The sequence below is a fragment of the Anarrhichthys ocellatus genome, unplaced genomic scaffold (genome assembly GCF_004355925.1).
Source record: "Anarrhichthys ocellatus isolate YVR2014 unplaced genomic scaffold, GSC_Weel_1.0 scaffold16, whole genome shotgun sequence".
In the NCBI taxonomy this organism is placed as follows: Eukaryota; Metazoa; Chordata; class Actinopteri; order Perciformes; family Anarhichadidae; genus Anarrhichthys; species Anarrhichthys ocellatus.
The window spans coordinates 540,082-558,345 of record NW_022280046.1 but is presented as its reverse complement, the minus strand read 5'-3'; the positions used below and the strand labels follow the sequence as shown (position 1 = coordinate 558,345).

At 43.0% G+C, this 18,264-nt stretch overlaps 2 protein-coding genes across 6 annotated transcripts; both read right to left on the bottom strand.

The window, feature by feature from the left end:
* Positions 1-64: 64 nt before the first annotated feature.
* Positions 65-4,303, bottom strand: car15 (carbonic anhydrase 15). Of its 3 annotated transcripts, none has more exons than XM_031855992.1 (8): positions 3,156-4,303; positions 3,025-3,054; positions 2,114-2,290; positions 1,888-2,033; positions 1,687-1,779; positions 1,540-1,606; positions 1,288-1,448; positions 65-1,204 (listed from the first exon to the last, which is right to left on the bottom strand). In XM_031855992.1, the coding sequence occupies exons 1-8, from the start codon at positions 3,205-3,207 to the stop codon at positions 980-982; spliced, it is 951 nt and encodes a 316-aa protein (XP_031711852.1). In that variant the 5' UTR covers positions 3,208-4,303; the 3' UTR covers positions 65-979. The 3 variants fall into 3 exon arrangements, with proteins under 3 accessions (XP_031711852.1, XP_031711853.1, XP_031711854.1); XM_031855993.1 differs by having other exon boundaries at positions 1,540-1,564; XM_031855994.1 differs by having other exon boundaries at positions 2,114-2,239.
* Positions 4,304-5,004: 701 nt separating this feature from the next.
* Positions 5,005-17,625, bottom strand: dgcr2 (DiGeorge syndrome critical region gene 2). 3 transcript variants are annotated; one of them, XM_031855980.1, is made up of 11 exons: positions 17,030-17,625; positions 11,621-11,653; positions 10,365-10,487; positions 8,586-8,672; positions 8,233-8,443; positions 7,737-7,813; positions 7,453-7,635; positions 7,132-7,335; positions 6,863-7,012; positions 6,483-6,719; positions 5,005-6,400 (listed from the first exon to the last, which is right to left on the bottom strand). In XM_031855980.1, the coding sequence occupies exons 1-11, from the start codon at positions 17,109-17,111 to the stop codon at positions 6,171-6,173; spliced, it is 1,617 nt and encodes a 538-aa protein (XP_031711840.1). In that variant the 5' UTR covers positions 17,112-17,625; the 3' UTR covers positions 5,005-6,170. The 3 variants fall into 3 exon arrangements, with proteins under 3 accessions (XP_031711840.1, XP_031711839.1, XP_031711841.1); XM_031855979.1 differs by having other exon boundaries at positions 6,863-7,015; positions 17,030-17,111; XM_031855981.1 differs by lacking the exon at positions 11,621-11,653 and having other exon boundaries at positions 6,863-7,015; positions 17,030-17,624.
* Positions 17,626-18,264: the final 639 nt, after the last annotated feature.

Sequence of the window (18,264 nt, the reverse complement as noted above, 5' to 3'; positions counted from 1 at the left end):
AAAAAAGTCACAGTATAGTATGTTGAAAAAAGTCATAGTATAGTATGATGAAAAAAGTCACAGTATAGTATATAATTGGAAATGGGAATAACTTTAAAAAATCTGAATAAACTCTCTAAGTGGCAACAGTATGTATTATAGTAGAGCTTGTATAGTTTAAACGTTAAAGGAAATACATTTGGAAATCTTGAGCTCCGGGTTTAATGGATTTATAAATCCCCAAAAGTATAAAAGAGATAAAAACAATTCATTTTTGCAGTTTCTTACCTATTAACATGAAAAAAAGCCTTTTACTCCTCACTGAACACCTTTTGCTTCACTGCACCTTTATTGTTCTTATACAAAGTTTATAATCAATGTGAAGGCATGAACTGTGCCAACATAACATATATTAGCATATATTAGTAACTTTTGACTGAAACATTGAGATTTGTGTTATGAAAATACTTCATACATCTTTATGGTTCACAATAATTTTTCTTTATCTTTCTTTTCAGCCCCTATGAGGTTGACATTTTTGTATTTTATTGACATAATGATCAAATACCCACAATACCTTTTTTCCCTTTTACCACTTACATTGTAATATTTGTGACCCACACTTAAATGAGAAGAGCATATGTATGTTAAGCTCGTACCTTTTTCTCAAGAACAAGCCGAGTGAAAAAGGCCGACAGTCATAAATGCACACATAGCTGTCACCATAAAACACATTTCAATGCTCAACTCACATCATGTCAAACTGTTAGTAAAGACACATATTCTATCACATCTTTTAATGCACAAATCAAGTTAATCCTGCAGAGCACAATAACATAACATTTAGCAACATTTTACAGTACTCCATTCACAGTTTGTATTTTTTATATTTATTCTTTGCTGGTTCATCATCTAAATGTCATTTTGGAGTGAGTGGCGAACACATGAATCCATCTTTGTATGGCCGTGCTGCATTTCATGGTTTTTGACTTTAAAGTCATTAAAGTCCAGAGACGAAGCTTCCCAGCAAAATGATTTGAAGCAGATGAAGTGACACATCTGACCCGAGGGGACGGCTGGACGTCCCCGTGAGCATTCTCCCGTCTTTGGACACGGAGACGATGCGACTGAAGGTGGGGTGGATGTGTCTGAAGTTGTTCTGCAGAGGTGTCACCTGCTCTGCATCCTCCTCCGTGGAGAAGATCTGTGAGGAAAACTGAGCCAGCTGAGGAGAAAAGATCAATGATGAGCACTCAAGGAAACCATTTCTATTGTTTTTCTGTCAGAGAAAAGACATAAGAGACATACTTGGGACCACGAGATGTAGATGGGAACTTCGTACAGAGTCCACACAACCGCTTGAGAACACGGAGGGGTGGTGAGACTGCCGTAATAACGGTAATACTGACTCATGTTGTGCTTTGGCAGAAGGTTCATCAGCGGGAATGGCTTGATTTTCGTAGTTTGGCCTGGAGGCAGGATGCACAGCCGTGATGAGAACAGAGTTACAAACAACAGAAACAGCAGGCAGGAGGGACTTCTCTAAGAGTGCTCTCTAACCTTTGTAAGCGACAGAGGACAGCTTCTGTGAGATGAGTCCAAAGTGCACATTGTCTGCGTAAACAACCTGAAAGAACGCATTAAAATAAGGGCGTGTTCGTATGCTACAAATGCTTGAATATATAGAACAAATATCAATCGACGGACATCAATAAAGAATCCAAGAACAGCAAGTCCTGTTGGATCGTGCAAGGCCGCTGTCACGTTCGGATGGTTGGACTTCATGTTGACGACGTGCATCTAGAAGTAAATAAAAAGCACAGACGTTAAGGGAAGGCTGCACCGCGCCAGCCTGCTGCAGCAGTTGTCGGGTGACAGTGTAGAGCTCGTCTACTGACCATACTGTACCTCCATCGGGTATCTGCGTCTGTCCACGGTGTGCTCTGAACCGTTAGTGGCCGGGCCTCCCCAGTGGAAGTGCAGCTGGATGGTGTGGTACACATCTGGAAGACCTCCACCGCTCACCGACATGCCATTGCCAACCTGCAGCACGACTGAGAGAGCAAGACCAGTCGGTGTAATCACCAACACAACAATGTGCACGTTCATGAAAGTGTCTTTTTGGTGTATTCACCAGTGTGCCCGTCGTTCTTGATGGTCCAGTGACCCGTTTGGATCACATCGAAGCCCTCCAGATGTAGAGATCCCAGAGACTCGTTCCTGGTCATGTGGTGGTCCAGATTGATGGGAGAGTGATGCTCTTCAAGTAAAGGATGACAAGACGGGAACATGTCTCCCCATGCATAAGGATCTGAGGACGGTGAAGAAACCACAGAAGAACCTGCTACACCAGTGACTGAACGGAAGACGTACATTAATGGTCTCAAAGATTGTAACCTGTTTCCTTATTATTGTGACAGGAGAGAAGAAAAATATTAAATCAGTTTAATTCTTAACCTCGGAAACAGAAAAGATTTTACAGCTATTCTGGAGCTTTTGATCAAATCCCGCCAACTTCCTCTGCAGATTGAGTTCACTTTACAAAAGTTTAAGACAGTAATTTCTTGAGCTTGGAAACTAACAAAACAATCTCATCTCAAGTTTCATTTTGTAGCAGTTCCAAAGATTACATTTCTTTTTTCTTTTATTCTCTAATCTTTGCTTTTTTTCTTCTGAAACACGCGACAGTTTAACCTCTTGAGGCCTCCAAACACTTATTCAAATGACACATTGTGAGAGGTTTAGAGGAGAACATCCGCTCACAACTCAAAGACATATTGAACCGAGGGGTTTGTAAGAAGACACCGCTTCATTTTAGGGGTTCACCAACCAAGAACAGCCACACAGCATAAAAATAAAGATAGTAACAGAAATTAAATTGTATAAAACCACGGGCCTATTACAGTTAAATATCTCCCATTGGCCAGTAAACTATTCACCAACAAGTGGAGACATAATATATTCTGACGGCCGCTAACACTTTATTGAGATGACATATTCTTTAAGTTCTAGTCTGTGTTTTAAAACAAAAGTTATGTTACTTACCACAGTGTGGCTCATCGTAACAGTAGTCCTCTGAAATATAAAAAGAGCACAATTTTGTCAAGTAATATTTTTCTCAGCTTTAGAAATGACACATCATGAATACAGTCTATAGACTCGAGCAGGACCCTCACCTGAATCACCGTATGAGACAAAAATCACGAGGAGAGCAGCAGCCCAGATCATCGTGGTGGACTCCTGACAGGTGTCCGTGTCCGAGGTAGACGTCCCGCTTAAGTGGGAACGGAGGTGGAAGCCGAGTTTTATGCTCTCCTGGTCTGATCAGCGAAGGGTGTCATTACCAGTCTAGTGGTCTTTCCTGATCAACAGGCTCATTGATGCAGGACAGCTTCACCCCCCCCTCCCACTAGTGCCAGCATAGATGCCCAGCGACCAGTAACAAGACCTATTCATGCCATGGGAAAGTCAGCGGACGTGTGGCACGCTGAATTAGAAGAGGTACAGAATATATATATATATATATATATATGGTTTCATGCAAGGAGGGAGTAGAAATGTATCTCCTGTAACTCTCGGTGGTTAAAAAAGTGGAAACAGGAACATTCAAATTGTAGAAGAAAGAAATTAAATCTAATCAGTGTGTGAAATAACATTTTATGATATTAAAGCACCTGAAGGACATCATCCTCATTCAAATATAAACATACTGCCTCTCTTAGGAAAGTCCTTTGAGTGGAAGGGGGAAATCAAACTCAATGCTTTCACACAAACGTCCTGAACAGATCCACCTGAAACAGTTCTTTCTAAATACTTCCTGTTAACGTATGTAGCACACAACATTGTGCTTAAGTTGCCAGTTATCATCAACTCGATATATTAAAAACTCTCGATATGTGTGAAAGGTTTTTAAGTGATGTCACAGTTCAAAACTGTCTTGACTTAACGATAAGCATCCAGGCATAGATCATGTGATTCTGTGCCCGTGTGAACAAAGCCTCTTTTCTTCAGCCACAATGCTCTCCAGCCGGGTATCGCTATCTCTGCTCCGCCCGCCGCCTCACGAGTCACTGCGAGGTGCGATATATCCGCTTTCTTTAAATTATTTCAATCGCTTGATGGCCGTGGATTGAGTTTATCTTAACAACCTCCATCTCACTGTCAGAGGGGGGGGGGGGAATTTCCCCACATCCCACCTTAATCCTCTGTGGCATTTGGTGACTGCAGACGGAGGACTTTCCTGCAGGACTCACAGAAGCAGCTAAATGTCGTGATTGATGAGACTCGACAGAGTTCAGTATGACGCTGTGTTCATACCCACTGACGCATGAGTCGTCCTTCATAGTGCAGTTGATTTAACATTAGATGTACATCTACCTCAGAAAAACACAAGCCCTCCCTGCAGGATGAAGCACTTTTTGTTTTTTAATTTAAAGGCTTTGAAACAATGAAATGTAGCATTTTGTCGTATTATACATAAAACATATCAAATCCATTAAAATGAGTTCTCACACCACCAGAGTCTAGCACACAAACTACAGCATGAATGCAGCTTTTCGGGGTCACGGTCAGGTTTTTTGGATGTATACAGAGATGATGAAACTCTATGCAGGAGTGGAACTGTACAGGACTGTTGAGCTGAACATGTTTCCATCAAAAGAAAAGTCTCTCTGCATGCCAAAAAATTAAATAAACAACATGCACCGCAGCTCCAAAAAGCAGGTTGAAAAATAAAACCAAACGACTTCGATGAAAACTCAAAATCTCCCACACACACACACACGGCATTTCGTTTTTTCGCAATTTATGAGATTTTGTTTCTGGGATGATCAATGCACCCCCCCGCACAAAATCATAATGTTTTATACAGTAAACTCAAACATGAGACACTCAGACAGTCACACTTACAGCTGGTGTGAATGCTGGTGGTTGTGGGTTCAGTCTGATCGAACTTCTTCAGGCTTTGCAAAATTCATCCTCGAGTGAATCAAACGATTGTCGTCATAAAACGGGTCTAACAAGTTCCAAATATACAGTTTATCTTTATTACAATATTTCTTTTACTGCAATCCCACCGAAAAACAAGGACGTCGACAGACCCATCGACAGCGAACAGAAACAACCGAGATGACCGATGTAAACAAACACATCAGAGATGGAGCGGCAGCATCCAAATGTGACATTTAACTCATTTCTTTGCAAAAAAAAAAACCCAAAAACAAATTAAATTGTAGTTTTTGAATCCCTAAACATGGTTCAGTTTGCAAATACACAACTATGCTGCTAAGAGTCGATGATTAACAACAAACGGGTCCGTTTGATTAAATATATTGATTTTCTCAAATTAAATGACAGGATATCGTCTCTAATCTTCACGCGTACACTCGAAAAGCTTCATCGCTCATGCTCGCTGATCCCCGGGGGAGTTCAGACTGTTTCCATCTCACAATAAAACAATCACGATTACAGCCTGCAGTCATAACTTATCATCAAAAAGAACAAACTCTGATATTTATCAGTACCACAACATTCCTGGAACATTACCTAGTAAAAACCACTGTAGCAGGAAACTAACCGTACTCTCTTGCAAGGTTGAAACCCCTTAATTACAAAACATTTGCTGCAAATACGCGCTATAAACCTGGAAGACAGCTTCATGTATCAGACTAATAAGAAAGGGAGGGGGGGCCGTAGATTCTCTGAGCGAGTAGAAATGGGGCTGATGAGGACATTATTGTAGCCTGGAGACCGTCGGATCAACACAGAAACGTCCATTTGGACGGTAAGATGCAAAATGAAAAGACGCACAAGAAGAAACATTAGCTGAATTCACCGTCCGTCTGTCATTCTTGTGCTGGACTGTGTGACACACGAGTATAACAAATTTGACCGGCACAGACCTGAAGGGGTATTTACATTAAGGGCCGCTCGACCGATCGGGACAACTCTGAGATGTTTCAAAAAGCTTTGCTCAGTCGATGCTAAAAGTAAAAGTGCAGCCTTCCCGGCCACAATGGAGTCTGTATAGAAACAGTTGTCTCTGCTCCCTCAGAAGCCAGTGTTCAAAAAAAAAAGAGGAAGAAAAAAAAACACTCAAAAGGCCAACTGCAGGAGAGTCTTCAGAAAGAGGATTCTGTTGTGTCTGTACAAACTTTAACTCCCTCCACAGTCTGCAGCTCCCTCCGCGGTCCTTATACAACGGTGCTGAGGGTGGAGGCGCAGTCTGCGGGCGCGGAAGCAGGGGCGGGGCCATCTGTCGGAGTGTCGGGCCCCACAAGGAGAGTGCTGCTATCTATGGAGTCCTCCCGCTCCTGAGAGGGCGGTGTCGAGTCGGTCGCGGGGCCGGAGGCGTTGGGGATAGCTGCATGGAGCCCGTCCACCATGGCGTTCATCTGGCTCGGCACCAGGGACACCCCGTGTCCTGCGGGTGAACAAAAAGAGAGGGAATAAAGTCGACAGCCTGACACACGATGAGATACATGAACAACAGGCTCCGCGCCTACCGAGGTCCACGTAGATGAGGCTGTCTGGGTTGATGGAGGCTTCGTACGGAGGAGGGGGGTCGTCAGGGTGCTGGATGTCGGGGTACTTGTAGGCTGCGTACGGCGGAGGAGGCTCTTGGAAATGGAAAGCTCCTCCCTCTCCATCATCGGACAGATGCAGGGGAGTGAGGCCGGTGCCAAAGGCATCCGGGCCGTAGTCAAAGCCTGGGACTCGTCTTCCGAGGTTGAAGTGGTGCACTGAGCAAAAAAACACAAAGGATGATGTGAAACAACTGCACTTAAAATACAGCCACAAAAATCATCCTTTTTAAAGGAAGAGAAAGCCTTAAATTCCCTGAGCAACTTATTATTGTTCAGAGGGTGGTGTGCAAAACGCTCACAGTTTCCTCCGATCAGAGTTTCGATGCGTTCGCGCCTCCGCTGACGGAGTCTGTGCACCATGAAGAGCAGCAGCGAGAGGATGAGGAAGGACGAGATACAGCTGACGATCAGTCTCATCCCGCTGGCCATCGAGTCAAACAGACTGTTTCCATCTGAGGAGAAAGAGAGAGAAAACCGACAAAATAAGAGTATCACGAGCTGGGGGGCTCATTGGTGCTCCCGAGTACTAGAAACGCAGATGGCATACATTCCGTTCGTGTGGCAGTACCTGGGTCCAGGCAGGTGAACTTGCAGCACTCTTTGGGATCCTTGCGGAAGTGCTGGCAGCCCTGCGGACGCTCACACAACGCCGCCACACACATCTCCGGCTCGCCGTCGTGACACGTGCAGCTCAGACACGGGTCGTCCCCCTTGGGGGTGAAGTAGTAGCCCTCATTCACAACGTTGTCTTTTATATCCACACACGTTTGCCCTGTCGGGGGGAACAAAATGACATCAAGACGTTATCCAAAAATGAACTTTATATGACTGGGACAATACTTATAGGCGTCTTTACATTTCTGATGGGAAAGACATAACGAGCACATACTCCTCTTGCAGAGAAATGGGAACTTCTTGTAGCAGTTCTCAGCGTGCCAGCTGTGCAGACCTCGTTCATTCATGCTCTTGATCTGAAAGCGCTGCAGTTGGGCACAGAAGACGTTGTCCTGGGTGGGAGACGCCTCCCCAAAGTTGGTCAAACCCTCGGGTGGCAGAAACACCTGCATGGACCCTGTTGAGGAAAACAAAAAAACATTTTGAGCGTTACAACAATCAAGTTGCGGAATAGTAGTTGGCTTTCTATTATTTAATAAGAGCAGAGAAAGCTCATACCTTTGTATGCGACCTCCCAGCGGCCCTCCAGAGAGTGGTTCTGATTGGTGATCACATACTGGTAGCCCACCCAAAACCTTAAAAACAAAAATAACTCCAAAGTTTAATTAAATGCACTTTATCAGATGGTCCACTTCAGGGTTTATGCACAAACCACTACTGGCCACTAGATGGCCTGCAAACCAATGATGGACCCACCTCTGCTGAAACACTCTGAACATTTGAATGAATATTTATTAAAAAAGATTTCAATGTGTTAGATAAGTTAACTTGACACTTAAAGGTTTTAATGTCTTTTCTGTGAATTAATTGAATCATGCAAGTTCAGCCAGATATTTGCCGTTTGTCTGCATTTGTCTTTGCACTGAAATTGCAGACTACACACAAACTGTAAATGACTGTAGGAACTGAAACCTCTGACTAAACACTTCTAACATCCGTGAAGTGAAGCTCTTATAACAACCTACAATCGAAGGCTTTGGACTGAAGAACTCACTTGCACTGGTCTCTGCGCTCACAGACTTTGTCGTCAAAATCCACCTCTATCTTCAGGATGAACTGCAGCTCCTCGTTGGTAACGAAAGTCGCCAGCGAGCCGTTGACTTTCTGACACGTGTCGACAGCCTGCCAGTAGTTCTCGTTCCTCAGGTACACTTTGTAGCAGCTGGCCGTCTTCTCGTAGTGGTGCCACCCACTGGGGCATTTCTCTATGGACGCAAAATAAACTTCAACATCTTGGTTGATAAAAGCAGCGCACACACGCGTTATCAAGCATGAATATGATAAAGGAATATGTCTATATTGCAGATTCCACAACATTAACAGGGGAGGGTGAAGCGGGATGCTTACTGTTGAAGCGGACAGGCTGAGCCACACCGATGACGTCTTCTACCTGGTCGTATCCCTTACCGAAACGAAACCTCTCCTCCTTTATAGCTGCAAAAAAATTTAAAACAATGTCAACAAGTGTGGACACGTTTTTACAGAAGAACACTTTTTCAGTGCACATATCAGTTTATGTCGTGCGACCTGTTAAACGCCCGTGATGTAATGAACAAGGCATTTCATCAGTCCGCTAGATAAACGGATAAACAGACGGTGCTGCTTGCTTCTGCACCGACTCCAACTGGTCAATATCATGTGTGTGCAAAGGCCTGTTTTGTCTTAAAATAGTATAAAAGTTCATATTTCTATAAATGTCCACAGAGTGTATAGACTAGTTCTGGTATTCCTCTAAGTACACTTCTCTTTCTCTAGCTTTATATTTACTTTAGTGCTTCTGATCAGCATTTCCTCTTTATCTTCTTTAGAAAACATGACGCTCGCGTCTGAAGAACCAACTTCAACCCACAAGAAGTAAATACAGATTTGAGGAAGATAAAAGCAGAACCCAAACCTTACTTTATTAACATTAAAACAGAGCAGATTGTATTCTCTACTAAGTCTCAACAAGAGCTCAAAGTGATTCAAATCTAAAGTCCCAGCAGTGTCTCCATAAAGCACAATCTCTACCTTTCTCTAAGGACACCGACGTCAGGATAAATCTAAATATGTTTAGATTTTACTTTCTCCCTCTTTAGAAAACACTATTGCATAGAACCGCTCTTTTGTCTGCAGCCTGGCTTACTTCGGTACAGTCTCTAGAAGACCCTTTTTTCCCCTCTTTAACCTGCAGTTGAAGTCATGAGGTGGAACAGTTGCCTCTGGTGCTCGTCGAGGCTGGAATTAGTGGGAGCGATCGCTCCACCTCCACATGTTGTTCAACAAAGAGCTAATCCCAAACAAGAACATTGATTTCCATGTGCGCTGTTGGTTTAGCAGACAATAAGCCCTCACACTGAGACATGTGGGAGCATTGTTTGGGTTTCTCTCTCGCCTTCCTCTACGAAATCACAGCTACTCAGCGCACAGGGAACGGGTAAATACACGCAGACAGAATATACTGTATATGCATGTTTTTAAGGGACCTTTCATGGGTGAATAAACAAAGAAAACAAATGGATCACTTCCTGCTTTGATTGCATGTTCCATCAGTGTGGTTTTACTGAGGACTGACTGCTGTGTACAGCGTTGTTTCCGGGCCTACAGCGGTAACCTAAAGGCACACTGCTGTGCGGAGGTCACATGCTGGACTCAATCCTCGGTAATTCCTATTACGCGGTCAGAGATCTGGGGATAAGGTCTCTCTGGATTTAAGAGGGGGAAACAATGGGATTTCGGTCAAAAGGCTTAGCGCCGCAACATCCATGCAGTGTTAAAGAGATCAACGAGCGGCCAACAACAACAGAGACACATATGCAGCCACTCAAGAGTTCAACTCTGCCTCCCCCTGCCATCTGATGCGGTGGGTCCAGATCAGCTAGTCTTGATTTTACAATCCTTGTGGTGGATTAACCAGCAGATTTAAAACCTCCTCTGTTTGGTAAAAGTAAATCAGCTGGATTTGAACCACACACTACAGGCTACTGCTGCTCACATGTGGTCCCTGTGATCCCGACTGTCCAAGTGGGGGAAAAAGCTCCCGGGTGTTGCTCCTCTTTCCAGAAATCAATCATGTTATTATGAGTGTTAGGCAATGGAGTGGGTGTAAAAAAAAAAAAAGGGGGGGCTTAGGAGAGCTATACTCACGGGGACAGTCCATCTCGTCGCTCTTGTCCTCACATGCTGTCCAGCCGTCACACTGCCAGGACATCGGGATACACTGCATCTTCCCACTGCGGCAGGCGAACTGCCCGGGGCTGCAGCGCTGCTCTGAAAACACAACAAGAGAGGAGCTCCTGTGGTCAAACGTGCATGTGACTGAGCCTGAAAAACAGTTCAAGTCCAGCAGAAGACTGAATGAGGTCACGCTTTTAATGGATGAAGTAAGAGATCCTACACGGTGATGGGGTGTATTTAGGGGGGTGTGGAACACATGAACAGATTGTTTGTGTTCTTTCTTATAGCACCTGGGTGCAAATTATAAAAAAAAGATTTCTCCTTCATTGTGAATGTTGTTATTCAGCACTTGTAGCCGGCTGTACATGTTGGACGTGACAGTCGGTCTGTGGTATTCCTCCCGCCCCTCCTCCACTGTGATTGGACGGCTGAGTGCAGCTTTTCACCCAAAGTTTGAGATTCTTTAGCTTCTCAGAAACCAGAAGAACAGACGTGCAACACCGTGTCACACTGACGGCGTTTGTAGCATATCGTAAATGCTACGATGCTACGCTATCCCATTGCAAAGAAGAAGGAAAAATACACTGGCCTCAGAGAGAAAAAAAAAAAAAAAAAAAAAAAAGACCTTGGACAATGCTCCTCAATCAGCAGGACATTTACACCCACTTGTTGTCAGCATGAGAGCCCACTCACCCAGAGCAAAGGAGGAAATAACAGATAGAGAAGGGATCCTGGCAAAGAAAACCAAGAAACTCAACTTGTTTATACTAGTCATGAAAAAATTTGGTGTATCCCCCAAAATCAGACCATTGACAATATAACAATAAGACTTTTGTAAGTGACAGTTGGGTTATTAGGGCGACTGGAAAGACATAGCCTTGGACCTGCAGCAGACACACTTCATGTCTTTTTGTTTGTCTTCACATCATGAGCGGTTAGAAGGTGTTCTTCATCATATGCGAGGGAAAGTTCAACTGATTGTGATGCTCTGGTTTTCCAGAAACAAACTATATTAGCTGCTGAGAGAATAATATTTAATATTTATATAAAGGGGATTCTTCTGTTGTAAAGAACGTATAAATGAATAAATCAATCCCAAGTGTTTTCAGGCTTCTTTTTCTTATTACAATCTGATAACATTCACGGATCAGTAATGGTTCACACTGAAGGATTCTAACCAAGAGATCAGACAGACCACTACACTAAAAGATAGACTGCATGCTTACCTGACAATAATCTTGCCAGAGCTAGCCGCGGACCTGAAACAAACAGAAACAACAGAGTGACTGTCCAATCCAATGTGTCATCTGCTCATCATGTTGTCTAGAAGAATGTCTAGTGTTTATACCGTCAACAACTCTCTGTGCTCTGTGATTAGAGGGTAGATCACACCATCTGTTCCTGGACACGGGTGCTTGTGTTTACCTACGAAGCTGTACCACCCACTCACGTGACAAAGATTTTACTTAGAGGAAGACTTGGAGCCATTTCCAGCGACTATTGTTTCACTTGTGTACCAAACATCTGAGGTGACATCACCCCACACAGACCAGAACGCCAGCTCTGATGACACCACAGAGCGACAGCAACACTCGGCTTTAATACGGTTAATAAAAAAAAACAGCCTTTATTTGAACAATAGTTCTGACCGCTGCACAAATTAATGACTAACCTGATATTTAAAAAAAACACATATGAGCATCTGGCAATGTCCCAAAAAAGTATGGATTTACAAACCACACAAAAAGGTTTGCCCACTATTTCCAATCATAGTGCAACCTCAGCACTAGCTTTGTTTTAAGAAAATAATAGTTAAACTGCAGCTAAATACAACTGAACCACAAGTACTTTCACAACAAAGGCTTTTCGCTTCATTTGGCACAACATCCTGCTTACTGCATGGCTCAGACACAGCTAAATGGAACAAGATTAATAAGAATATGATGTTAAAAGTATTTTAAAGCTCCAGCACCACGGTTAGTTTAAGAGTTACCGCTTCGTGAGGCCGGGCTATTATTAGATATAAACGATAAGAAAGAAAAGGTCCGAGTCAACATATCCTGAGACTGTAATGCAGAATTGCAGAGCTGTCTTACTTGATGCTAAGTGGATTGAGACGCATTACAGACCCGTCTCAGTCTCCGGGGGACTGAACGCGTTATCATCGATCCCATCAAGCCCTAATATGTGTCAAATTGATGGATAACATTAAATACCATGTGTCCCAAATGTCATGTCAATAATTAATGCACACAGAATAATAGATCAGGTAAAAAAGAGAGCTATTGGCTTTCAGAGTCGAGAGTCAATCTTATTCTAAGTGCCTTGCAAGATAACATAATTATGGTCAAATATAATATCTAATCTTTAACTCACACATGTGATGTTACAAAGACATCCGAGGGCTTTTATAGTATTTTTTTCGATATTGTACGAAGACATGTTCCTTTGCCATGTCAGCCGACTGGGACGCTAGCAAACAAATCCAGCTGGGGAGTGGTTATCTCAAACGTAGCCGTGTCTGCATGTAATCCCGACGAGAACATAAACGCCCGGCTTGTACTTTCTGGTGCCTGTGGTTTGAATGAGGACTCGCTGCCCGCACAGATCCGTATTCAGTCGTTCTGTTCCAACAACTGCTGCTGGGAAATTTCACAAGAGTAGAGTTTATTCAGATAAAGGGAGACTATTTATGCTTTAGGTTATCAGATGGTACATGTTGAAAGCACGGCTTGTTTTTAGATACAAGTGTTTAAAAAGAGCCTGTCAGCTTGATGCTGGAGTGCACTTCCCTCGACATCAACTGAACTTCAGGGTGAGTGAAATGGCGTCTCTGAAGCTGCTGTGGTTAACAGCGGTTTTCCCCTCCTTGTTTGGTCGGTCGGGACATTTCATCAGAGAGATTTTAGATTTTGTTTTGAGACTAGGCTTAGAGAAGATGATCGCTCAAAATGAACCACGTATGATGCACACACACACACACACACACACACACACACTGTGTCTTGTGGCCGTATGCAGAAATGCATCTGCCTGGGAACGACTGTATAAATGACTTAAGCATGACAAACGGAGCCGTTCTGAAGGTGGGCAGAAAACGTCTCTTCTTCCTGAGGCCATTTCTCTCACAAGCGTTGGGTTTAGTCACGTCGAGTCTTCGACCGAGCGAACGCTGGCAACCCTGAGACACGTGAAGCTTTGCATCTCTTACATAGCCAACAGGAAGATACAATAAAGACTGGAGACTGGCCCCCAGCTCAGTCCCACTGAAGGATAACGGCAAAGTGAACCGGCCTTGTGTGCACACCGCGTTCCTCTCCAGCCGCCGGTGATTCACATCAACACTGAGGCTCGCTGTTAGAAGCAGTGAGTGGGTACAAACATTCATTTCTTCCTTTCTTTGTACCACCTCACATTTAAAAGCAATATACTTTCTTTTATACCGGCGTGGATGAACGCACTCCGGGTCAAACTCTTTCAAAAACATAGCTGTTCGGTTTGCAAATTCTTAGATGGGCAGCCTACGTAACAAAAAGCAATTTTGGGGGGGAAATGAATATGTGTTGCGTCGAAATGCTTGACACCAATATGACAACGTCAACACTTCAAATGGTAAACAGAGTTGCTCTTGAATACAGAGCTGTAGCACTGAGTTTCACCATATTAGGAGAACACGGTGGTGATCTTTACAGACTCTCTTGGCTTTCAGACGTGTCGCCAGTTTGACTGAAATCTCTTCTCCCTGTGATACTGTCAGTTTACACCTCTGAATGGTTAATTTCCTCCACAGACAGCACAGCAGCATCAGCAAGATGTTGCTAAATGTTTCAGGCGCAAAGGTCATGATCAAAAACAACAAATTTAACACTTTGCTTATTTGCCAGATTACTTTTCTCCCATTTCCATCCAATAGCCGACTCGAGGATTATAGTTATGTTGGAAGTATGAATTTATGGCTTTATATTGAGCCAAGAGACATCTGACTTTTGTCAAAAGTTAAACTGTTTTGTGCTGAACAGAAAGTGATAAATCAGCTGCCAGTGTAACAGACGGCTCATTCAGCCCCACAGACGATAAACATCGCGTTGAGCCCAATGAGACTGCTAACTTTGTCTGCTTCTTCTGAATTGCTGAGAGCACATTGAAGACGCTTAGTTGAGTCGAACCCAAATCTACTGATGATCAGTCTCACATTCAAACCAAAGTTACAAGCTGCCTGCTGCTTCAATGAAAAAGTAAAAAAAGGAGACGATTACCCAGATCTGCCTCGTTGTTGGGCTCATTCACATGAACAGAGGAAGGAAAATAACTCTGGATTCGACTATTAGTGCATTTTACAACTATTCAAGTGTTCATACTGGGAAGTTTATTCCCATTACTCCTCTTGAGTTACAGATGTTTTCCCCAATGTAAGCCGTTTTTGGGGCCCAAAAGGCTTTTAGCCGCTATGTACAATTAGCTTCGAGGCCTGGTGCTCTTCCTGCGGGCTCTTTTGGGAAAAATATTCCCATTACTCAGGTGGACAACGTATTCACGATCACATGCATGTCTCTGTAGTGTGGGAGCGAACTGAAGCAGCCACAGGACATGCACATGTGCTAACCACCGAACCACCGCGGTCTGCATGTGGTCTATTTCCGTTGCTACAGTTATCACGTGCGTTTTCACAATATTGTGCAGAGTAATGTAAAACATACATGCAGGAGCAAACCCCCACGAAGACACATTATTTACATGTGAAACTTACTCGGACGCTAAAAGTGATTCGGATCATAATTTGAATTTAAAGCACCTCCAACGAGCTTAATTCTCCTTTGGATGGAGTGTATTTAAAGCCCAACTACATTAAAATATTGACATTTGAATGCTGCCTGGCTCACTGGCAGACATCCAGAAGGCTAACCAAAGAGCCATTTCGTTTTATGATGCATGTTCCTTTGCTCATCAGCAGCAGTAGACACCGTGAGACTCTCAAGCCCACCTGTGTGACAGGGAAAGTGGTTCATGCTCACACCAGCACAACGTTTTTAATTGAATTATGTTCCAGCAAACTGGATTATTCTTAAATCTGAGTCATGTGGGCCATCAAGCTTTAGGAAGCATTCACTTGATGTGCACCAACATGCTCTACAAAAACACACCGTCTGTGACAATGCCTGTGCAAAACACGATAAACCAGTAAATGCTGAATTCACCTTTGACGAGATTGATGATTACACTCTATAATGGAGTGCAATCAACTTCCTGTTTGCCCAAGAAACCAAACACAAATTAACTAGAAGAAGTATGAGGTGTTGCTTGTACTGTGTTTTCCGGGAACTCCTTTTTATCAAACCAAACAACGTGTTTATTCACGACTTGAACTGATTACAGCAGATAGCAGTAGATGGTTCAGGGTCTCCCAGAGCAGGCTGAACCACTATAAACAATCATTCCTGCTTATGCCTATTAAGACTCACAACACTAACAGGTAATCTAGGATCATGAGGGTTGTGGAATATGTCGCCACTGTCAGAAGGTGTGTCGCCTTGTGTGTACGTGCAAACTGTTACGTGCAAGCGGTGTTGTAGTATGATTTTATCCTCTGTGGAAGGCCAGAAACACATTTATCTATGCGGACATTAAAAGCAGAACTTATTTTATCTTTGCTGCTCCGGTCCACACGTTTATCAGGATCACAAGATCAGGCAGAAAACCACAAAACGCTTTTTATGTTCTTGCTGCTTAAATTAATCCAGGAAAGGCTGAGGAAGTGTTTGCAATTGAAGCACAAGTTCAAGCTTTCAATTGAGACAAACTAATTGAAGACATTTTCCTGTTTGATCTTTAAAAAATGTGCATTTTGTGACAGACTTGACTACCCGAGGAGGCCTTTAGTGTGCCAATAATGTGTTGTAAGTGGTTATATTATTGAAAACAAGCATGTATTTGCTTATTATGGATTTTGTATGTCTTTAATCAACCAGATTGTGTCTGCAGTACACAACAAAAGCATCTTTTAGGAAAGTGTCATGACAATGACATTACTGTGTTGTTCAACACTCGGATGTTTGACTGTGTAGCTGCCCGATGAGTCAATGAGAGACAGCGTCTGTGATGCAGGACCATGAATCTCTGACATACATTTCAAACACAAGCGGACACACGGCGAGGTTAAATTGTTTACATGGCTGTAAAGACACCCGCCTTCTAAAACAGGAGTGAAGTTAAATCTTTATAACATCATTTATCAATACAGCTGTTATTAAAAGTGTCAAAATAGCTCATGAAAGAGAGGCAACGGTTTATCTATAGATACAATTTATATATATGTATGTATATATATATATATATATATATATATATATATATATATATATATATACACATATACATATAATGCGGTTATGTTGACTGTATACATCTTTAAATTAGGTTTTTATTTGCCCACTTTTTAAATGTCTTTTTACTGCTATAATAGCGACAGCAAGGCGGTCCTCCACACCGTCCAACAGAAGCACAGCAGCGGTTATAAAAACTACTCGAGCCCGTGGTTTAACCAGCAGGCCTCTCCGCCTGACCTGTAATCTGTTTCTCTCTTCGAGCTCCACGGGAATAAATGCAGAAGTAAAAAACAACAACGTGGATGTATTTACCTGTCCGTGGTGGGTCCGTTAACGTGAGGACGAAGAGGAGAGAGAAGAGGACGAAACTGCTGCTGTCAGCCTTTGGCAACATTTATCCTCCATTCATAGTAACTCCTCTATCCAGAAAATTGTTAAACAAACATAAACTGAGGATCTGCGCCGCCGCCCTCCTCCTCCAGAGTTAACACGTTACCCCCTTAACACAGTTTGTACCCATTGTACGCACTCGGAGTGGCAGCTAGTGAAGACAAACCGCGTCTATAAAGCATAGTCGCACCGCACAGCGACACAGATTGTGCTTAATCTCTCCGAGCAGCTAACGGTAGCTGACTGGCTCCGCCGCGCGCGTCGTCAGTCCTCTCAGCTCCGCTGATCCAAGATGGCCGCGGCCTCCCATCACAACAATCCCAAACATTCACCACAAGCCTGTCAACTGGAGGAGCTGTCGGGGCGGAGTTAAACCGCTTTTACCCAGAGAGACACACGATAACCAGCGCGCGTGTGTGTGTGTGTGTACCCGTAGAGAATATTATGAGATGAATCCAACACAACACAACAAAATATGATCAGTGACCGTGAGATGGCATCGACGCACGAGCGGCGCTGATGACTGGCGCAGTTTATCATGCAGCATGATGCGAAAGGGCTGTTTATTTTTAGTTTATTAAGCATATCATAAGACTTTGATGAAATAGTATTGTACCAATTTTAAACAAATTATCATCCATTAATCCAGTTAAAAAGATATTTATTCTAAAACCAAGTCAATCTAAATTATTTCACTCGAAGCAATCGTGCAATAAGATTTGCCTTTCTCTTAAGAAAATATTTGTACTAAAATTGCATAAATATGCATTTCTACCCTGAATGTTATGTGAATATAATTTCCTTTATTTCATGGTATCCTTGAGAGATAACCCATGGGTCAAACTCCAAGACGGCAATGATCATAACAATTGAGTCCGTGTCTCTGAGGGAATTGTATGGCTTACTTTTGTTATTATATTGGAAAATATATCTAATGTCTGAACACCCGTTTCCAGCTTTAACTACAGCACATAGCACACATGATGTGGTACGGTCCAAATTAAAGTGGGCACATTGACTTTGACATAAACATGCATATCAAACATTTACTGTACTAAAAGCATAGGTTTGTGTAAGTATAATGTCCACAACTAAATCCTTATTATATCAAGCTACTGTGTGTGTGTGTGTGTGTGTGTGTTAGAGGACCTGTAACC